This window comes from Pistacia vera, unplaced genomic scaffold (assembly GCF_008641045.1).
Source record: "Pistacia vera cultivar Batoury unplaced genomic scaffold, PisVer_v2 Contig510, whole genome shotgun sequence".
NCBI classification, from domain to species: Eukaryota; Viridiplantae; Streptophyta; class Magnoliopsida; order Sapindales; family Anacardiaceae; genus Pistacia; species Pistacia vera.
This window is the reverse complement of record NW_022196347.1, coordinates 90,297-114,411: the sequence shown is the minus strand read 5'-3', so window position 1 is coordinate 114,411 and position 24,115 is coordinate 90,297. Positions and strand designations below refer to the sequence as shown.

The 24,115-nt window shown below is 36.6% G+C and overlaps 1 protein-coding gene, 1 long non-coding RNA gene and 1 pseudogene across 2 annotated transcripts; all 3 read right to left on the bottom strand.

Annotated features, from left to right (window-relative positions):
- Positions 1-1,162: 1,162 nt before the first annotated feature.
- LOC116106255 lies at positions 1,163-19,251 on the bottom strand (annotated as a pseudogene).
- LOC116106266 (MLO-like protein 12) lies at positions 4,694-9,005 on the bottom strand. The gene is made up of 14 exons (XM_031392610.1): positions 8,770-9,005; positions 8,611-8,668; positions 8,360-8,517; positions 7,766-7,882; positions 7,402-7,462; positions 6,546-6,634; positions 6,374-6,448; positions 6,192-6,277; positions 6,060-6,109; positions 5,912-5,952; positions 5,650-5,823; positions 5,518-5,553; positions 5,308-5,436; positions 4,694-5,206 (listed from the first exon to the last, which is right to left on the bottom strand). Exons 1-14 carry the CDS (start codon positions 8,887-8,889, stop codon positions 4,865-4,867), a joined length of 1,536 nt encoding a protein of 511 aa, XP_031248470.1. The 5' UTR covers positions 8,890-9,005; the 3' UTR covers positions 4,694-4,864.
- LOC116106267 lies at positions 12,971-13,755 on the bottom strand. The gene is made up of 2 exons (XR_004124296.1): positions 13,701-13,755; positions 12,971-13,109 (listed from the first exon to the last, which is right to left on the bottom strand). It is a non-coding gene; the product is annotated as an uncharacterized LOC116106267 (long non-coding RNA).
- Positions 19,252-24,115: the final 4,864 nt, after the last annotated feature.

Below are 24,115 nucleotides of genomic sequence, written 5' to 3'. Positions count from 1 at the left end.
TTCCAACACACTGGTGTTCCCTGAAAAAGAAATAACAACTTCAATGAGAATACAACCACAAGGAATTCAATCTCAGGTACAGTAAACCCATTTTCAAGAAGACCATGAGGTAAAGATTTATTCTACCAAAAATTTTGACAATACAGAATCATCCCATCATAATTAGTGAATCCATGAACACTTAATCCTAAATTAGGCATGAAACCAGAAGTAAATGAGATGGTATTTGCCAAACCCCTCCAAACTCGTGGCACTAACTAGCTTAATTCAGCTTACGGGGTAGCAGGTCTTGCAACAAATAAATTCAGAAACAGAGCATTCTAATCAAAATGCTGTTAGCTCTGACTGCAACCAATCATCTCCAACAAGCTATATTCTATCCACCCATTCGCAAATGACTTCCATCATTTATTTTCTCCAAATCTAGAAAAGCCCTTGTGACTGCGCACAAGCATTAACGACCATCACACCACTATGCACATCAAGCATGCAGAAATAAGAGTCATTGTCCACAAACACTCCCTTTTTTTGAACCTGCAGTTTCTATCCTACAATGAAGTACATTACGCAATATCAAAAAGCGGATCTCGTACAAGCATAAAGGTTGCTTACATTGGTACAGTTGTTTTCCAAATGCTTGGCATCATTGGAGGCTTTGGATGGAAATGCTCTCCAACATGAGGAAGAAGTGAAGCTCTGGGATTCAACTGAGATGTAGCTGGAGCTGTGTTGTCCTCAACAGTAGCAACATGTCTTTCCTCGGTCAGACAAAAGCCAAAGAGTCTGCAGCTATTTTACATGAGGAAAATATCTTGACCTCCCCTACATGCTGACTGAGGGCAGAGGGCGTGATATCCCAAGTTGAATATGCTCATTTGACTGGCCTAAAGAATTCAAGCCTCCTGGATCATCCCCCTGAAACTATGCTCGTAAGGTGAAGATGATGTTTGCTTTGCCCATATTTTCAGAACTATGAAAAACACGTGATGCCATTCGTGGCCCTTCTGATCATTCAAGCTATGAGAGGAGGATATAGTTTGGAACCGGATTATTTACCAGCTGGAACATCAACACTGAAGATGGTGATGAGAATTGTACAGAAGGTGCAGGGGGGTCATATGAGTACTATAACCCTGATGCAGAAGACCATCCATTTCTGAACCTAGCATCGACCACCATTCCTGATTCCAACACAGCCATTACCATGAGCCTCATTAACAGTAGGTGCTCTTCCATATGGAGACTGGGGAATAATTTCTTGACCTTGCGAGACCTTACGGAATCCAAAAGATTCACCAAAGCCCAAGCCTTTGTAGAAAATCAGAATTACATGAAGGTTGCGATACCATCTCCGTGCAGCAATCCCAGGTCCATTTGAACCAGGACGGCACTTCCTGATTTCAGATGGCTGCAGATTCTGAATATCAACACCATCATAAAGACCATTAAAACCAAAAATTTCTTGACCTTGCAAGACCTTCTGGAACCTCAAAGATTCCCCAAAGTCGGTACTCCCATTCCATCTGTTAGAATAATGCAATAATTAGTCAAACAATGCTGCAGGGGCAGGAGAAGTGCAAATGGTTGGAGTGAAATATTTGTTGTCAACAAAGGACCTACGGAACTGGAAAATCTGGTTTCCCTGAAGGCAATCCCATCCTGGTTCTCTTCAAACAGGTGTGATCAAGCTATTGGAATTAGCAGCAGAACCAGATGCTCAATTTCCCAAGGAGAAACCCTTGTGTGCCCGTTAGCCTCACTATCATCCCACCTAACCTGCAAATAAAACAGAACAGTGAACATACAACCCAGTAGTATTTGAATAATCTATATTAAAAGTCAGAATCCACAAGATGCTGAAGCAGAGAAAGCAAGGCAAAGAGAACCAAAGGGATGCAAAACAAAAATGAAGAACCCACCGTAAGACAAACTCAAATTTTAGACAAAAATCCTCAATCAATCCAAACACATATCAAGGCCATAAGTGATCATAGAAAGAAGTGTGATTGACAACGACTCTGGACAGGATGCCTAGCTAAATGTTAAACATGACATCGTGACTATTGAAGTAATTATCAATTTGTTATTCAAGAATGCAATAGAGTGCCTTGTGAGTGAACAGAAAATAATCATGACTGCAAAGCATACCATTCAATCATCCTTTTAGACTTTGCAACTTGATCTTTCCACTAGAAAAGTAGACCCAAGGTTTTGTAATATACCAAATAACATCTTGCCTGGCTACATAACAAGTGAGAAGAAGGAAACTACCTCTACATGACCTACATGAAATAAATTAGATATAGCTAAAGAAAAGATAGCAAGATGGGCACCATATCCACAAATTACCAGCCACAAGACTCACCAAAATCAACACCACCTCATTTTACACACGTGACACTTCCAAACTGTAGGATCAATGCTCTTTCGACAACTGAGATTACATATTAATGCTATGTAATTTCAGCGATTATCGTGCATTGAACCAACACTGCACAATACGTCATATACATCAGGGCTAAAACAATTGCACTTTCAATGTTTACTTCGTAATTGGAAGTACATTGGGTTCTGAACAATTAAAAGATAAAAACATGAAAATTTGAAAAAGAAGTAAATTATACAAAAGTAACAAAACATAAAACCAAACTAATCAGTTGCCAATTTCATAGTGTCTTTTCGTAGAAACCCAATTTCATTGAAGCACAAGTGTGATTATGCATAGACCCCTATGGGTAACAAAGATACCTACAATATTCAACATCAGAAGAGAACATGAAAACCTAACCTTAGAAAATTAGCAGGGCAACATGAGCAGATGGTAAACTAAAACAAATGAATAAGAAATATCACACCCATGTCTATCAAGAGAACACAAAACTAATATAGGGCATTTTTAACCAAAACTTGTACACACATATACTTGAAATATCAACAAAGCTTCTACAATAGGCATCTCCATTTTGAACCAGGCCATCTAAGAGGATCTACATCACTGATTCCAGTAATAGTCCAGTGCATCTGCCATAAAGACTTCACATAAGAATTTAATATTGCCAAGTTAATGAACTCCTTGCAAGCCAAAACATGCCAAACCTGCTCTGCAGAATCTTCCGTTTCAAAAGCATTTTGAATCTCATTCCAACAGAAAAATGATGATCAAGGTCTTCAAGAATTTAGGACAGGGATATGAACTCTGATGCCCTACCCCTACAACAGCATCAGGATAGGATGATTCATTAAGATATCAATAGGAAAGAATCAACAAAATTAATCTTATGAATTTAAAAAATAAATTTACTAACTAATAACTATAGGAAGAAAAATGTTGGCCATACAATAGTAATTTGATGATGGCGGTACAAGATGAGAAGATAATTGATAAAAGAAAAATGCTAACAAAGGTACAACAAAATCAGAACGCATTTTGAATCTCATTCCAACAGAAAAATGATGATCAAGGCTCTTCAAGAATTTATGGACAGGGATATGAACTTGAGCACTACCCCTACAACAATGAAAATTTTTAATCCTGAAATTGGGATAGTTTCTTTGTCCAATTCTACCTCTCATATCAGGTTTAAAAGTAAGCTGAATCTGTTTGCATCTTTTATTTACCAATTCAAATCGTAGGCAAGTGATGAAGCAAACTGTTCAATGAAGCTCTATAACATGGCCACGATAGAACATTAACATCTAAATCATGTATATGTAAACAATGAATAGTGTTTTAGTTTTCTAATGAGTTGTTCTTCAGTGGATGTTTCATGCCTTCGGTGATGAGGATTGCGTGAAGGTACTGAAGAAATGCAGAGAAGCGATGGCAACCAAAGAAGGGAAGGTTATAATCATAGATATGGTGATAGATGAAAAGAAAGATGCACTGAAATAACAGAAGCAAAGCTCTTATTTGACATGTTGATGATGGTTTTTGTCACTGGAAGGGAGAGAAATGAGAAAGAATGGGAAAGGCTATTCTTAGAGGCTGGTTTTAGTCACTACAAGATAACACCTATGTTTGGTTTGAGATCCCTTATTGAAGTCTATCCATAGAATGAACAACTCAATGTTGCAAGCTCCATCAATAAATCACTTAATCTTTGAAGCTGAATTGCTATCATTCCTCTTGAATCATTTATAATGAAGGATTTGTACTCTGGGATTTTGTTGTTATTTGTAGAATATGCCTGTGGCCTTGTTTCTGTTTGATGGGTTAAGATAAGCTATTAAGATTGGGATACAAAACTTGGAAGTTTAAGCCTTGAGCTACCTTTATTCCATTTTGATTTCTCTTATTAGTTCTGCCAATGTCAAGCTTGTTAATTATTCTGGAAAAATACTTGCTAATAGCTAAGTGATTGATGAGTCAATAACAGTAAGGTAATCTACATACTAATACAGAAAAAATCAAGAGTAAATCACATTCTAACAAAGACAAAATTGCATGCTAAACCTCAACTAATCTAATCCCAAGGGGTTGGCTGACGATAAAGAGGTTTGCTCATTTCTTTAAGTTTTTTGGTTCAAACCTTAAGGCCACCTACCATAATAATATTGTGGTTTACCTGGTTCTTTGAGTTTGTAGGGTATTTAATAGACTTTGAAAATTAGTTGAAGTTCATGCAAACTGGCCTGGACACCCTGGTTACCAAAAAAAAAATAAAAATAAAAAATTGCATGCTTAAACCCAATAATCAAATGCTTCCTAAGCTCTTCTTTGAATAATGTCAAACCAAAAAGAATAAAGGAAATTACAACCTGTACAATCTCTATATATTTTTGCCCATAGCAGCAAAATCATCATAAATATAACATTAATTCACCAATGTGGGCATACCAAATAAACTACCCTCCAGATATAGGCCTATTTTTTCTCTTCAAACTTTGGCGTTACATTGGCCAAAGCAAAACCATCAAATGAATTCATCTTCTGATGTTCATCTGGTTTTTTGCTAACTTTTTCTTCATCAATTTCAACTGCAACATATTCAGTGTCATCAAATTGAAGATCGCAGTCAACGGAATATGAAGTATCAAGGGTGAAAGAAGGTGAAGTGTCAAGGGAAAGTGAAGTGTCAAGTGAAGCATCAACTGAAAGTCCTGAAGAGTGACTAGATTTCAACTTTTTTCTAGCTCTGCGTCGCCAGTTTTTAAGACCTTGAACCACATTTTCTGTGAAAACAGCTTTCTTCATTGATGATCCCATCTGGTTCATATTGCATCAAAAAATATCATAATGAAGAATGTGATGATCATTAAGTTAATAAAATCAAAAGCATAAAAAACTAATGACACGATTCTGTATACCTGTGTGACCAAAGCATAAAGAGGCAACGTCACATAGCCGCAAAGGACGTGAGCTAACACTCCTAACACTAACTTTATGATAATATCTTCGTTTTCTCGATGGAAGCAAGATCTTAATCCAAACTTGTACTGTAATTTGAACCAAAGTTAATCAGTAATGAACCTCAGTTTGTTCAATTTATGACATAAAGAACCTCAAACAATGCTTACCCAAGTCCATGTGAAGAATGCCAACTGAAATGAATTCTGCAGAGCCCAAAATATAGATAAGTTAGTTCAAAACTGATCCAAACACACTAAGAAAAAATATGGACTGATTCTAAATTTAATATATTAAGTTACCTGAACCAGTATGAAGTGTATGATGTGTAGAATCAATTTGGGCCTATTAAACCAGAAGTACCGGTCACTAGGCCGAACAAGCAAAGTCCCTATAACAACGTGAGATTTGTTATGGCTATCTAAGCACATCTGAGTTATTATGGCTTGCAGCTTTGTTCCCACCAGTAATAGCATCTGCAAACATAGAAAATTATTTTTACTGTAACTCTGTGTTCTTGAATTAGCACACCTATGCTAATATAATGTTTTACTTTTTTCTTACCACTAGTGGAATAAAGGGAAGCCACAAATAACTGTGGAATTCTGCAGAGTTTCAATATACAAATGGAGTTAGAATAACCAGAGCTAGCTTAATAAATAAAATGAGGTTCATTTTACAAATATAATTTAAGTGGGGGTTTCAATCTTACTATATGCGTTGAAGAAGATGAAAAGAACGGAGAATATCCAAATCCAGAAGCTGCCAAAATGATTGCAATGAAGAATTATTTTCTACTCATATTTCCATGTAATATATGGATCAAGCAGTACTAAATGTATACCTCATTCCAACGACCACTCCAAAGTCCTTTTCTAAAGCTCTTTTTATGTATTTTTGGAAGTCAAAGTTATTTCCTGCAAAATGAGCCTACAGAACAAGAGAAAACCATGAAGATTAGTTTAAATCAATAATTAATCCTTAAAAATTGCAGGGTATACTTCATCAGTAAAGAGTGAGTAATACCATAATAAATCCATGTCTGAGGGTTAAATAATCTGTTCTGGAGACAGGTTCATAAAATTGTCTCAGAAAATATGCCTGAAAAAAAGAAATGAAACGGACAAAATTATTAATAGCTAGATAAGTTATACGGTTTCAGATGGTGAAGCCAGTTTTTCAATATTAATGCACTAACCGGCCAACGAAGTAATCTGTTTTCACTCCAAAATTTAAGGTGTCGCTTCCCAAATGATGTTTGATGAAACAGCCGGAACCTTCTTGGATCTTCATACATATACAGTTAGGTCAGTGGGAGAACAAAGTCTTCAGATTAAAGAAACTCGATTTTTTTAATAATCCAACAAGCTAGAGATTGAGAATGTAAAATATGTTCTTATACGTGAAGAGGATAAGTAGAATCATGATTCTGTTTTTTTATTCTATACACAAGTTAGACGGTAAACAGATCATGAGTTGTTATATAAAAATGGGGCACAGAGTTTTTTACGTTTTTTAGATGAGTTAAACGATTTTTTCCCATCTAAATAATAATTTAATGATATTTTCCTACCTATAAACTTTTAAAATATTATTTTATTATCTAAATTTATATTATAACAATAAATAGAGAACGAACTCAGTCTAGGTTGTTAAGGCTTCTGAAGAGGAGAGACTGATGAGTCTTTTGGTGGTTAGGATTGATCAGAATTTGATTTGGAAAAGACAGTTATACAAACCCTCATCACTCGATTTCTAACGATTACAGGATTGGCGAAAGTAGGGTTTGATGAGTTTTGATAAGTGATGATCAAAGAACAGAATGATGGTGGTTTGAGGTTGCAACGACACTAGAATTGAAAACGAAATATAAATTTAAGTAATAAAATTGTGTTTTAAAAATATGTAGGCGTAGAAGTGTAAACTAAACACACCATTATTTGGGTGGGAGAAAGTCGTTTTACTCTTTTTTAGATTAATAAAATATTAGAGGGTCCATAAACAATCGAATCAGAAATGAAATGAAATTAATAGCGTAAAATATATTAACTTACCATTTGTAAATTGATATTCTATTGTCCTTGTTTCAGACTCCCAAGATCCCCAACTCCTCATCTGGGAAGGTTCACAACAAAAAATTGTCAAACTTCAAGTCAAACTTTCCCACTAACATGTACTGGAATCCCTATAAAAAATCTGGTACCGACTATAAAATAGAGCCTTTTCAGACTTGGTTAATTTTTCCATATTATTGTTAGTCAAAAGCTTGAAGTAAATCAGTCCCTAATCAAAATCCCAAGAAGCAAAATATGGAAAGTTCAAATATTGAGATTGTGGAATATTCATTAAACTGTCGACCAAGAAAAAGAGAGAAGAAATTAAGGATGAATATTTATTGCCTTATTGGAATAGGAATACCTTGGCCATGCCAAGACCGAATGTGAGGACACAAGATGAAGAATGGAAAAAGGCCAGAACAAATATCAAATACTGAAGTTGCCTTACAGCTTCCCTTGAAAGCAAAGACACCTTTCCCTGTTTAAGAATCGCACCCACACCAAAACCAACATTAGAGTTCATTAAAGTTAAAACTTGAAGCTTTTCAATACATAAACACATTACATAAATATTTAACCTCACCCTTGCAACATTACTCTAAGAACTTAACAAAATTTGAAGCTTTAAAATCTATGAGAATGTTCTCAATTGTCACCATTTTAAACGAGTTTCCTGCTGTCCAAACTAGCCCATATATCAAAAGGCTCCTTTACTCTCTAATAATGAAGCTAAAGTATCATTTTGACCGAACCACATATATAGTTTCGTTTGTTTGCTGTGATGTCTCGTTCTAAGATTTCTCGACTGTAATTCTTGGCTAATGATTTTATTTTCAGGACATCTTATACTTGTTCAAGGATCATTTCATACATTATGTTAAATATCAAGGAAAATCCATTGTTCATGAATCGTATATATGGGATTTCTTTCTAATTTTCTGAAATATGGGATTACCTGTTCCTGACATTTGAGTTCTTCTTCACTAAAGTAATCTGAATCGGTTCTTCCGCAAGGCAGAAAAGTTTCAGCTACGCTGGTTGGGATACAAATATTTGCAATAAGCTTTTCACTCACAGTCAGCAGCAATGACATGAAACCCAAGAGCATCAAGTCTGCAAACATAAACTCTTATATATATAGTTCACACTTATACATGAAAAAAAACCATCAAGTAAAAAAGCATCATTTCTTGATTACTTTCTCACCTGATTTGATCTTCTCAAGAGCTTGAATAAGGGACTTCTTCTTCCTCTTATTAAAATACTAAAAACAAAACCATAAAACTTCAGCGTTACCGTTACATGATGTTTATTAATTTTTCGTTGCATGCAACGGCCTATATGGTAAAGTAATAGTGTCGTTACCTGAGCTAAAAGATGAAGTAAATGGTCGATAAGAATGGAAAGTGTTATCAAGACGAAACAAACAGTAGCCACAGCCCATGTTGGTGTTCTTTGAAGTGAAGTTGTTGTCTCTTCAGCCATTTCTCTCTGACTCTCTCTCGCTTTTCCTCGTCTGCGTGTAAGCTATGTATAGCTGTTGATGCCAATCTAAACAATGCAGTTGAAGAAGAAAGGAGATCAGTTGAAGGAAATTTCAAAATATTAGAATTTTTTGATAGAAAGTGATGTACGGCTAAATTAACATAACTAAATTCCATTATAATACTAATATATTTATGTGTTGAATTCTTTAAGTTTCTGATATATTGGTTGGTCTGACCCCACAGAGTTCTCATACGATATCAGTGACGGGGGCAAGAAAAATGACAAAAGAAAGTGGAGGGCCTGGAGGCTGTGTTTGGTAAAATCAATTCAACCACCAATAAAATCATCATCTGTTACATTTCTGTTAGATTTCCCATAGAAGAAAGAAACAGACGGCGGGGAGAGGAATTTGGGTGGGTAAAATGTTTCCATATGGCTTAATTTACATATATTTGAAGATTTCATTAGATTTGTCTTTGAATTGAAGTTCAAGTTATTGTCTGAATCAAATTCTATGGCCTCAGAAAAACTTTACCAGGCTGATGAAATCAATTGTGTGAACTGATCTTTGTTTACATGGGACTTTGAATTATTGAGATTCAAGAACTTAGGCTGTGACCATGAAATTTAACGTGAGGCCCCGCCCTCAAGATGAGCAAATTGAAGATTAACTGGTTGAAATTTATTAGAATGGCTTCCGTGGGAAAGAGACAATTTGTTAAAGCGTAGCCAATGAAGCAACTAGTATATTGGCGTTTTAATACTAAACACGTTTTTCGTCCATTGATATATTTATTTGATCTCGTTTTGACTATAGCCAATACACTCTTCCTCATTGACCACCTTATGCGTTTGTGTATATTAACATACAATACCTGGTTAGTGGTTTCTCCTACGGCTTCAACTTCTCTTATATAACAACCTAAAAGTAGTAAGGGTGTTTTTTTTCAGATTTTTAAAATTACAGGGGTGGTTTAATGTTACCTCAAACATAGAGGGGTTTCACATGAGCTTAATAAATTGATAGGGGTTGAAACAACCGCCACCGCCCACTGCAACGGATGAAAAGATTTGAGCATTATATGCAGCCAAATACTGGAATAGTTAAATGGTTAGGAACATTAAATTGACTTTAATGTTTATTTGATAATTGAAAAGAAAATTACTTTTCAAACATGTCACCACTCATTTTATCTTACAAAAAGTAGATACTCTTACGTATAATTTCAAGAATATTTCCTAATTAAACCCATAACAAAAAAAAACCTTCCGGAAATTTCATGTTTAAGTTTAACAATTTACACACAAAGAATCCTGAAATCCTCCACCAACATAATTTGTATTTGAAAGAAATATTGTCCAAATCAAATAAACATGACCAAAATTGAGTACACTCTCTCTCTCTCTCTCTCTATATATATATATATGACCAACCAAGGGTGTCCAAGCTAGCTTGCGTGTATTTCAACTAATCTTTCGGGACGTTAAACTATCGACTAAGTAAGAGCTTCAGTGACCACCCCTATTAGCAAGCGTAGAGACTCAAACTCAAAAGATATCATATTAGATCCTCCTCTTACTCTTTTATCATCAAGGAGACTTGAACATGGGAAACCATGTTAGATCTTCTCTTACTCTTTTACTATCAGGCCACCAGTGGTGGTTGAGTACTATCTTTTTGTGCGAAATTGTTCTCCCTATTACTTGTATTAAAACAACTAGACTATATAGAGTGAAGCATTATCTCATTGAATTTCTATTTGTTCATATATTTTGATGTTAAAAGATGAAAATTTGTCTTTGGCAGTCGAACTACTTGAATATTCCATGCATAAATTAAGTCTTTATAATCCCATATAACTAAGACGCGTTTACATGTTGACAATTCAAGATTAAATTAAGTCCTCATAATCCCATATATCAGGATCTGGTGGATAACATTTTTGGCTTCAAACCAAGTATATATTTCGAATTGAATTTTGTACTTTGATTCTCCTGAGAAGCAGTCAACATGGAGATGTAAATGTAATGGGGGGCGACGTTAAGTGAATTTTGTCGTTGAAAATATGAAGCAGAGTGATGTATCGAGGCAAGCAACAAGACTGGGCCTTGTGGACCTCACCCTATTCTAAGAGGAGGACCATTTTACAAATTTTGAAAACATATAATCACTGTTTTAAAAACCGGACCAGACCGGTCAGTCCAACCGGTTGGACAGGGACCCGGGGCCTTCTCCGAGTCAGGTCACTCTTTTTAACTATTTGAAGTTTAAAATATAACACACACACCCCTGATTATTCCATCAGTCCCTGAAGGTTTCAAATCTAATAAACACACCCTCTAGCCAAATGCAAATCGGTAATGACCTCCCCTTTTCCGGCGACCTTCCACCTTCCCTTACTGTCGGAAACCACCTTCTGAGTTCTGACTTTCTCCGGCGCTGTCACGCTTCATCTCCAACCGCCGTGTGACATTTCGTCGTCCACCTTCGCCGCGAGATTTTTCTTCCATTTCCCGGCGTCGATCGGCCTTCTCCGACATCGACAAGCTTCCTTAGCCACCGATCTACCTTCTCCCAAGCTCCCTTGCCGTCGTTCACGAAGATCCAGTCATCTCACCAAAAAAAGCAACCGCGACCAGTGACTTCCACCACCGATCTGCCATTTTCCAGCGATGCCTCTACTTGCTAGCTGTCGATTCACCCTCCCCATCATCCGATCTACCCTCCCTGGTGTGTCGCCGCTGCTCTCCCAATCGATCGCTGATTTGCATTTAGCCAAGGTTGTGTTTGCTAGATTTCAAACCTATAGGGTCTAATGGTAATTATTATGGGTGTTTTTGTTAGATTTTAAACCTGTCAAACCATCGGTTCAACCAACAGTCCAACCGATTGGATCGGTTGAACCGTGACCCGGCCATCAGAGCGGTTTGCCCTCCGGTCTGGTTTTTAAAACAATGCATATAATACGCTCATAACCATATGCCATTCATTTCTTCTTAAAAGTTAAAAACACCACAACACGGCATCCTTCACATCAATCAATGCTCTCCCTATTCATACCTAAATATTACGGTTCATAAAGTCGTGCTAGAGTTGTCTACCACTTCAACAATAAGGGATCATGCGGACACATTCGGGGGTGAGGTGAGACAGTATTTCAATATATTGACTGTGTTGAACATAATTTGTTAATTGGGTGAACCAAAGTAAATAACATGTATTTGTCTTTCTCTTTACTAGTTTGATATTTGTGTGTGTTTACTTGTTTGATTTCATAATTGTTTTAAAATTCGGCCCATTGTGAGACCCAACAAAGTGACCGAGTCACGGGTCGACTGGTCAAACCGATTGGACCGGTCAGTTTTAATTAGAATCTGAAATTTTAATTTATTTTGAAAATTGCCAAATAAATTCAATTAGTCTCTAAATTTATGAAATATTTCGAAAACATCCCTAGAATATTACCAATTAACCCCTATAAATGTGAAATATAGCAAACCCCCCCTAAAACCTGAATCGGACCGAAAAGGCTACCAGGTCTCGATCTGACTGGCCGGTCCAGGCTTTAAAACAGATGTGAAATATTTTAAAAACACACTGAAAAATTGCAAATGAATCCCTACAAATGTGAAATATAGCCCCCCCTAAGACTTGAACCGGACCGGAAAAGCTGCTAGGTCCCGATCCGACCGGCTGGTCCGGGTTTTAAAACAAAGTTTTGTATTACTCTAGCTGTTTTCCAGCCCGGGCTTCATATCCTGAGGCCATTTATTTCGCCATTCATTAGCTCGACTTTTCAATCGTTAAAGGGATCGTTGTTTGATAGTGTTTGTATTCTGAATATAACTTAGAATTTAAGAAGAATAAAACAAACAATACCTTCGGAATTTCATAAAGGGTATCACAAAGCATCTATGCAATACCCTTTTAAGTTTGATTACAGTACTGGTATTCAAATCCGGGAATCACTAGGAACTTTTACAAGGTTAATACAAATTGTTATACCCAAAGGTTAAGCATCAACAGTTACTTCAGAAGAATAATTACAACTTTTTTTTTTTTTTTTTTTTTTTTTTCTCTCAAGCTAAATTGTATCAGTTACAGCACACGTATAATTAGAGCAACTAGAGGCACATTTTTCTTCTGCAAACTCAGGTGCTTACTACTGGCATCTTCATTAGTATATATCATAATTTCCAACACACTGGATGATTCCCTGAAAGAAATTAACAACTTCAATGAGATTACAACCACAGGAATTCATCTCAGGTACAGTAAACCCATTTTCAAGAAGACCATGAGGCTAAAAGTATTTTATTCTACCAAAATTTTGACAATACAGAATCATCCCATCATAATTAGTGAATCAATGAACACTCTAATCCTAAATTAGACCATGAAAACCAAGTAAATGAGATGGTATTTGCCAACCCCTCCAAACTCGTGCACTAACTAGCTTTATTCAGCTTACGGGGTGCAGGTCTGCAACAATAAATTCAGAAACAGAAGCATTCCTAATCAAATGCTGTTAGCTCTGACTGCAACCAATCATCTCCAACAAGCTATATTCTATCATCACCATCCTCGCAATGACTTCCATCATTTATTTCTCCACATCTAGAAAAGCCCTTTGTATTGCGCACAAGCATAACGACCCATCACACCACTATGCACATCAAGCATGCAGAAATTAAGAGTCATTGTCCACAACACTCCCCTTTTTGTGAACCTGCAGTTTCTATCCTACAACTGAAGTACATTACGCAATATCAAAAAGCGGATCTCGTACAAGCATAAGGTTGCTTACATTGGTACAGTTGTTTTCCAACTGCCTTGGTCATCATTGAGGCTTTGGATGGAAATGCTCTCCAACATGAGAAGAAGTGAAGCTCTGGATTCAACTGAGATGTAGCTGGAGCTGTGTTGTCCTCACAGTAGCAACATGTCTTTCCTCGGTCAGACAAAAGCCAAAGAGTCTGCAGCTACTTTTACATGAGGAAACTATATCTTGACCTCCCCTACATGCTGACTGAGGGGCAAGAGCGTATATCCCAATTGAATATGCCATTTGACTGGCCTAAAGAATTCAAGCCTCCTGGATCATCCCCCCTGAAACTAGCCGTAAGGTGAAGATGATGTTTGCTTTTGCCCATTGTTTCAGAACTATGAAAACCACTGTGATTGCCATTCGTGGCCCCTTCTGATCATTCAAGCTATGAAGAGGAGGATTATAGTTTGGAACCGGATTATTTACCAGCTGGAACATCAACACTGAAGATGGTGAGAGACTTGTACAGAAGGTGCAGGGGGCTCATATGAGTACTATAACCCTGAATTGCAGAAGACCATCCATTTCTTGAACCTAGCATCTGCCACCATTCCTGATTCCAACACAGCCATTACCATGAGCCTCATTAACAGTAGGTGCTCTTCCATATGGAGACTGGGGAATAATTTCTTGACCTTGCAGACCTTACGGAATCCAAAAGATTCACCAAAGCCCAGCCTTTGTAGAAAATCCAGAATTTACATGAAGGTTGCTGATACCATCTCCTGTAGCGCAATCCCAGGTCCATTTGAACCAGGACGGCACTTCCTGATTTCAGATGGCTGCAGATTCTGAATATCACACCATCATAAAGACCATTAAAACCAAAAATTTCTTGACCTTGCAAGACCTTCTGGAACCTCAAAGATTCCCAAAGTCTGGTACTCCAATTCCATCTGTTAGAATATGCATAATTAGTCAAACAATGCTGCAGGGGCAGGGAAGTGCAACTGGTTGGAGTGAAATATTTGTTGTCAACAAGACCTACCGGAACTGGAAAATCTGGTTTCCCTGAAGGCAATCCCATCCTGGTTCTCTTCAAACCGGTGTGATCAAGCTATTGGAATTAGCAGCAGAACCAGATTGCTCAATTTCCCAAGGAGAAACCCTTGTGTGCCCGTTAGCCTCACTATCATCCCACCTAACCTGCAAATAAAACAGACACAGTGAACATTACAAAACCCGTATTATTTGAATAATCATATATTAAAAGTCAGAATCCACAAGATGCTGAAAGCAGAGAAAGCAAGGCAAAGAGAACCAAAGGTATGCAAAACAAACATGAAGAACCCACCAGTAAGACAACTCAAATTTTAGACAACACATCCATCAATCAATCCAACACATAATCAAGGCCATAATATCATAGAATGAAGTGTGATTGACAACGACTCTGGACAGATGCCTAGCTAATGTTAAACATGACATCTGACTATTGAAGTAATTATCAATTGTTATTCAAGAATGCAATAGATGTCCTGTTGAGTGATACAGAAAATAATCATGACTGCAAAGCATACCATTCATCATCCTTTTAAGACTTTGCAACTTGATCTTTCCACTAGAAAGATAGACCCAAGTTTTTGTAATATACCAAATAACATCTTGCATGGCATACATAACAAGTGAGAAGAAGGAAACTACCTCTACATGACCTACATGAATAAATTAGATATAGCTAAAGAAAAGATAAGCAAGATGTGGCACACCATATCCACAAATTACCACCCACAAGACTCACCAAAATCAACACCACCTCACTTTTTACACACGTGACACTTCCAAACTGTAGATCAATGCTCTTTCGACAACTGAGATTACATATTAATGCTATGTAATTTCAGCGATTTATCGTGCATTGAACCACACTGCACAAATTACGTCATATACATCAGGGCTAAAACAATTGCACTTTCAATGTTTACTTCGTAATTGGAAGTACATTGGTTCTGAACATTTAAAAGATAAAAACATGAAAATTTGAAAAAGAAGTAAATTACAAAAGTAACAAAACATAAAACCAAACTAATCAGTTGCCAATTTCATAAGTGTCTTTTCGTAGAAACCCAATTTTTCATTGAAGCACAAAGTGTGATTATTGCATAGACCCCTATTGTGTAACAAAGATACGCTACAATATTTCAACATCAGAAGAGAACATGAAAACCTAACCTTAGAAAATTAGCAGGGCAACATGAGCAGGATGGTAAACTAAAACAAATGAATAAGACATATCACACCCATGTCTATCAAGCAGACACAAAAACTAATATAGGCATTTTTTAACCCAAAACTTGTACACCACATTACTTGAAATATCAACAAAGTCTTACCAATAGGCATCTCCATTTTGACCAGGCCATCTAAGAGGATCTACATCACTGATTCCAGTATATTCCAGTGCATCTGCCATAAAGACTTCACATAAGATTTTAATATTGCCAGTTAATTGAACTCTCTGCAAGCCAAAACATGCCAAACCTTCGCTCTGCAGAATCTTCGTTTCAAAACGCATTTTGAATCTCATTCCAACAGAAAAATGATGATCAAGGCTCTTCAAGAATTTATGGACAGGGATTATGAACTCTGATGCACTACCCTACAACATCTCAGGATAGGATGATTCATTAAGATATCATAGGAAGATCAACAAATTAATCTCTATGAATATAAATAAATTTACTAACTAATAACTATAGGAAAAAAATGTTGGCCATACAATTAATTTGATGATGGCGGTACAAGATGAAATGATAATTGATAAAAGAAAAATGCTAACAAGGGTACAACAAATCAGAACGCATTTGAATCTCATTCCAACAGAATGATGACAAGGCTCTTCAAGAATTTATGGACAGGGATTATGAACTCTGAGCACTACCCTACAACATCATCAGGATAGGATGATTCATAAGATATCAATAGAAAGATCAACAAAATTAATCTCTATGAATTATAAAATAAATTTACTACTAATAACTATAGGAAGAAAAATGTTGGTCATACAATAGTATTGATGATGGTGTACAAGATGAGAATGATAATTGACAAAGAATGGTAACAAAGGGTACACAAAATCAGACCTTTATTTCCTTAGGCATTAGAGAATACATTTGACAATGCTGGTTTATGGACCATGACACAAGTAGGGCATAGTATTTAAAGTACAATATGTTGTTTGCACATACTATACGATTTTTCTTAATTACTAACTTTGGTAGATTGTGTAGATAGTTTGAATGTCGGATTACTGTTTCTCCAAGATTTAGCTTTTTTAGAATGTCTTAAATTTATTATAAAAAATTTAATCTTTCTAGAGTTCAGTATGTACACTTGAGCAAGAAAATATAAGAAAGCAAACCGATCCAAAAGCTTTATAATTTTGTAAACAATAGTGTTACAGCATTCCAAAAGGGGCAGCTTAGTGTAGGTATGCACATATAAGCCCAATAAATGGATTCACATATTACACAACTCTCAGATTGTTCATAAAAGTACTGACAAGGGAGCAGCAAAATACCTTGGATTGTAGTAAACGCTGAAAGAACGTCTCATGATATAGCACTAACCACATCCGTGATAGTCTGTGACTCACTGCTGGCTGCACGAAGATGGAAAAGCAGCACCACTTTTTACTTGAGAGCCCTTCGTATTCCCAACCTCAATTCACCATCTTCACCTCTGCGAAAGTTAAATATAAGATACAGAATCAAAAAGCTAGTATTTCAATGGTGTAAGGTCTCATACCTCAGGAAAAGCACCGCATCTCCAGAGACAAGCTTCTTCTTATTACAAATGCACTCCATCCAGTAGTCAGCAAGTGCCTCCGCGTTGTCCTGCTCGATCCACAGAAAATTTGAACCCGTAATATCAATAGTTTTTATGATGTAATAAAGGCATTGAACATAACTGTTACAAAAACAATCTAACCCTTTCAGCATACCCCTGTAAATGTGTCGAAATCTCCATTCCAGGCCATGAAGATCCTTCGCTACAAGCTCTGTGAGCCTCTGTGACTATAACCTATAGTACAAACTACTTTATCAAGACATAATTTTCAAAGCAGTATCTGATGTAGGCATTAAACACATGATTCATTTTTAACTGTTTTAAGGCCAAAGAGCATTGGAGAAAATGCACTACAATTACCAGGGAGGAAAGCAGTCCTCTGCAGCCCGACGAGGTACAGAAAAGCCTCCATGAGTGCTAGTATCAGAAGCAGTAAGGGTCTTGCAAAACATGTGGGGTGTCGAAGACTTCGCAGCCACCTCAACATCCTCCTCCCCATGCCCCTCAATTTTCCCTTCTAGCAACTTCTTCTCAGTTGCTACACAAATACAAAAATTCAGGCACAATCAACTCACTTAAGAACTTAAAGCCAAACCACCACAAAAACCATAACACCGTGGCATATCAAATTCCACAAAAAAAAAAAAACACACAACACACTACAAATTTCCATCAATAACTACCCTTTGTTTCTGAAAACAAACCAACTTAGCCAGTCAATTTTACAAGATAAATGATGAGCTCTAGCCTCTGTGACCAAAGAAAAATTTGTAGATTTAAAACTAAAATCAGACAGAACTCACCGCGTTTCAGGAACCAGAGAGACCTGCGCGTAAACCTCTCACTTGCAGCCTCCGCCTGCCACAAAGAACACAATTTAAGAGAAAAACCATAACTTCCACCTAAAACAGATAAAAATATCGAACCTTTATACTACTAACCAACACTTAATTAGTAACAACACACAACAACTCCAGCATATTTTCTTTCCACACTTACTTCAATTATCCACAAATATGTGACAAGAAAAAAGAAACAAAATTTTGGCGTGTTTAATTGTAAGCTTACATGGAGTTTGACATCAGCAACGCGACAAACACGTAGGAGAAGATCAAAAGGAGCGGAAGATGCGGCGGAATAATCTGAGACATGTTCAAAGTGACCCTGAGGAAAGTACACCACCACACTCCCTCTCTTCGGGAGAGATATAGGGGGCCAGCACAGGCGTGCCACAGCTCCAACGACACTCCAGAAGCGCTTAAAGTAGAAGCACTTAAAGCGGAAGCAGATGAGAAAGGAGACGGAGACAAAGACGCAGAGAAGAGTGTCTTCGTCCTCCGTAGTATTGAGATCGATTAAACCCACCATTTTAAGAAGCAACCAGAGCTGTTCAGAAGAAAAGAAGAAGAAAAGGAAGAGTTTCATGGGTGCATTTTTAGAGGCCAGTTTAGAGTGGTAAATGTAGTAGATGGGAGATATCAAATCAAGCTTTTAATAGGGTTAAATTAAATAAAAAATGTAGAAAAGAAAAAAAAAAAAAAAAGTAAGAGATGGGTTTTTAGAGAAGAGAAGTGAATGAGTAAGAGTGCTTTTTTCTCATGTGCAGAGAGAAGAGCAGTTGCAGTGCTGCAACTGCTGCCTGCTGCAATGCTGAGACTACTGTGTGGGTGTGATGTGTGGCAGAAAGAAAGAGAAAGAGAAGAGTAGAGCTTTAGTAGTGTATGGCTTTTTTTTTTTTTTTTTTTTTAAATGAGAAAATGATAATGAAAATGAGAGATTTGATAAGAGGCAATAAAAGGAAGAGAAAGAAACAGTGAGGTGAGGGAACTGTACGGCTCCCTGTATTTCCGGACGGATGTCTATTCTGTCCCCTCTACTTCCTCTAATCTCACCCATGTCCCCTTCTCTCAATACTATCTATTTTTTTTTATTTTTATTTTTCTTCTGGATAATCCTCTTTTCCCTTTTATTTTTATCATTATGTTTTTTAATATTTGAATTTCTTTTTTAACTGTGTTGAATTAGTTTATACACATTTTAACTAATTTTCGAGATCTATTAAACAATAGACTAAAATCTCTTTTATCATAATTTCAAAGAGATTTTTGTAGAACATAGACCGCTTCAAACTTATTATATAAGCTTTTTATTTAAAAAGTTATATTATCCATCCAAATTGCATTTTTGACATTAAAATAATATTATTATATAATCTTAATAAATCTACGTACAACTAAAAAATAATAACAAATCATTGGTGATGTAAATTATAATAAGTTGATTTGTCAAATCTAGGCCAACCAAGTAGATATTATTCACATTAGCACAAGCTTATACGAGTTTGCTTCTATTTCCAAGTAAGCTGTCATTCATCTAAAACATTTCTACTTAGTTATGTTTATTAAGCGATATAAGATATAATACAATGAATAATTTTTATTTTTTTTTTTTTTTTTTTAATAACATGGATTTATAATTTACATGTCTATTGAAAAATTATAGCAAAAATTGGGGTAGAGGGGGAGGGTTGTATTATTGGTCTAAGTTTTAAGTGACAAAATAATGGTGATGTAGGATATTGGATACTGAAAATTATGTAGAAAAACAATTATGGTCCAAGTTGTTTATAAGATGTATAAATTTGGAAAGATGGTGATCTCTTTTGTGTTGCTCAAAGATTTTGACTTTGTCTAAATTAGTGTTTGTAGGGCTATTATTAGTTGTTTTTCTTAGGCAAAAAGCAATGGCATATGCCAATCAGGGAACAACTATGGGTGCGTTTGGTTTAGTATTTTGGATAGGATTTTAGGGGTAGTATTGGGTTATTGGATATGGGAGTATTACGAGGTAAATTTTAAAATTTATAAAAAGCCCTTAGTTTTACTAATTTAACTAAAGACCCTAACATGTAAAATGACAAAACACCCCCACCACCTGCACTTGTCAATTCCGCCACCACCGCCGGAATCTGGCCGGAAAATTTCGTTACGGCACAGACTTGTCGGATCTGTGCCGTAACATCGTTATGGCCTTTTCCGGCTAGATCCATGGTGGATCTGGCCGGAAAAGGCCAGATCTACGGTTTGTTATGGCCGTCGTTTGCCGAAAGGCCAAACGACGGCCATCTTTGGCCGTCAGCGACGGCCAAAGAGTGGCCGTCGTTTTCGGTCAACGACGGCCAAGATTTGGCCGTCGTTGACCGTCAACGACGGCCATTTCTTTGCCGTCGCGTGACGGCCAGATCTGGCCTTTTCCGGCCAGATCCGTGGTGGATCTGGCCGGAAAGGCCACAGCGGTGAACTTCCGGCCATTTCTGGTCGGAAGTTTGGCCGTTGTACAGATTCCGGCTATCACCGACGGTGGTTGCCGGAATCTGACAAGTTGGGTTAATGGGGGTGTTTTTGTTAATTTTTAAACTTTTTTTTCAGGGGGTATTTAGTGAAATTAATAACCTTATGGGGTTAAAATGTATTAAAAAAATAGGGTAATATTTTGAGAATATTGTACCAAACGCTATTTGAAAAATAGGATCCAGAATAGGATAAAATATTAAACCAAACGCATACTATATCATTTTAAACAACAACGATTTCCACTTGCATAATCCACCCACATCTTATTTCACAGTTCCTTGATTTTATAATTTATTTATTTATTGTGGCTTTTATAAATGAATTTATTTATAATTTTGTAGTTCAAAATTAGGGATTTTTTTTTTTCATTAAGAATATTAACACCATCTCTCTTGATAAAGAATATTAGTATTTTCTTAAGAAACTAACAAGTTTAAGAGTATGCTACATATTCCCACTCAAGGTATAACGAAATCCAAGATTTTCACCTTTGGTTTCATAAATTATAGATTTTCACCCTTAAATTAACAACGTTTCTAATTTTTTGAATTTTGATACAGTATAGATAATACTATTACCAAATTGCCCTTCTCCTTCTTTCAAATTTTCAATACATACGACATTTGTCATCGGGCTTCTTGCTACTGATGGAGCACGACCTTTAATCTTTCCCAACTTTCTGCCATCGGTCGAGCATGGCTCTTCACCTTCCAACCAACCGCCAACCACAACAACTTCACCCTTAAACAGCCGCCAACAGCTACTGCACTTTCGCATTTTTTTGCATTTCCTGGACATATCTCGATTGATTCTCACACCGAAAATCAACATTGTCTGCACCGTTCACCTCCCCTTCCTCTCCTCTTCAAAAACCCATCCTCCATTTGACCATCACAACTCGTCGTTTGGTGCCTACGATTTGCACTTGCCACCGTGAGACAGTTGCAGTTTTGCAGCCTCTCATCCATTTTTTTCGTGGTTTTTGGTGTTGATCATTGGGTTTGTTGTTTGCAATTGTGTTGATTTCTAGTCGCTGACAATCCCCCCCCCCACTCCAACCTTGCTACTCTATCGTCGTCCACCACCTGCTCGACCATTTGCTACAACAAGCTCAGCCAACCAGCGCCCATCCTTTCCTCCTCGCATGAGCACGACCTGCAGGAAGATGGGAGGAGGAGGGGCATAAAACTAAGGGCGGAAACATATTATTTTGAAATTCATATTTAATGCAATGTAAAAATGATTATTTTATCTTTTATAAAATAATTTTTATTAATTTAGGATAGAAATCTGAAAGTTATGAAATTAGGTACGTAAAGCTTGGATTTAGCTAAGGGAAGTGGGATCATGTCCTTTGCTTCATGTTCAATTTTAGGAAAAAAAAAACTCACAGAATGAAAGGCTAGCTGTTGAGTTAGATAGAAAATTAAGATTTGTGTTGGGCTAGAGAAGTAGGTCATCCAGTAGAGACATTGACTCACTCACCCGTACAATCCTCCATTTTACAGGTACACCTTCTCAGTCAAATTATAATTAATAAATTTCCTATTTTTCAAGCTATTCAATGAATGAACTCCCATACTCACCAATTTCTTCAACACTTAATCTTATTGTTACAATTATTGAAAGTTATAGTTATAATAACTACTAATTCAAAGCAATTATTATATTATATATTTTTGAATTATTTAAATTATCCAAAAAAGTATATTGATGTAAATAAACAGCGTGACTTTAGAAAGGTGTGCCAATTGTCAGGAGAAGAGGGTAATATGTAAAGTGATTAACAAATGTGTGACAATAATGAAAAGGGGCAGTTCATTATCAAGCCATCAATTGCAATGAGCCCAAGCCAGGCCTAGCCTATACTTTAATAGCTACTAGCTGAGACTCAGACTCAGACTCATTACAGTAGTACAGTACAGTCGTAGGCTAGCCATGTAACCCGGACAAAACGGGTTACTACTCAATGCCCAATTGTTTTTTTTCAACTCTTCACTCTCCCTGTCCTTTTTTATCTTTTTCTAGTAACCTACTCTTCCACGCGCCTTTCTTTAAATCAACATTTATGGGAGTTTTTTTAGCAATAATAAAGATATCGACATGTATTTATTACAAATATATATTCAGGAAAAAAATATTATTTTATTTTTAAAAAAGTGATGAACGCAACGAAACGCGCCTTTTGGAGTGTGGCATAAGATGTTGTTTGTTTCCGTTTGGCCTCACTTTTTAGCCTTTTGCGTCAGTCCCACCCACCGCACTAAGATTGTTTCATTATTAGCCGGTCAGTTATTTGGGCACGTTCCCCTTTGATATTGGAGCCGCTCACACTTGTTACTTATCAAAATAATTAGCGAAATTATATAATAAGTACAAATTTTTTAAATAATTAGGGTGCATTTGGCTCCAATCCTATTCTCTAAATCATGTTGGGTACATTATTCCAGAATATTATTTTATTTTTTTAATTATTTTTAGACCTTAAAGTTATTAATTTCATTAAAACCCCCTAAAAAATTTAAAAATTAACAAAAACACCCCCATCAATCCAACTTGTCAGATTTCAGAAACCACCATCGGTGATAGTCAGAATCTTTAAACAGCCTAAAGTCTGACCATAAATGGCCAGAATTTCATCGATCTGGCCGTCAGCGACGGCCAAAGAAATGCCATTGTTGACCAAAACGACGGCCACATCTTTGGCCGTCGCTGACGGCCTTTCCGACCGTCGACGACCTAATAGGCTGTAGATCTGGCCTTTTTCGATCAGATACGGGTGATCTAGCCGAAAAGGCCATAATGACGCGTTACGGCACAGATCCGAGGTCTGTGTCGTAACAAATTTTGTGGCCAGATTCTGATGGTGGGCCGGAATTTGGCACTACCGGTGGTGAGGGTGTTTTTTGTCATTTTATATAGGGTCTTTAATTAAATTAGTAAACCTAAGGGTTTTTTCATAATTTTTTAAAATTTACCTCGTAATCACTCCCCTATCCAATATCTCAATACTATCCCAAAATCCTATCAAAAATACAAACAAACGCACCCTAATTATTATGAATTATATCATATTAATGATCTCTTTTAATTATTTTTGAATAATATAAAAATTATTTGAAAATTTAACGATTTTTATTTATTCAATTAGTCCACGTCAACACAGGGACATCATTCTAGTTAAAAAGGAAAAGAAAAAGGAGTGGCCATAAAACTTAGTTTAATTTCTAAATAGGTGGGAATTGGAAGGTC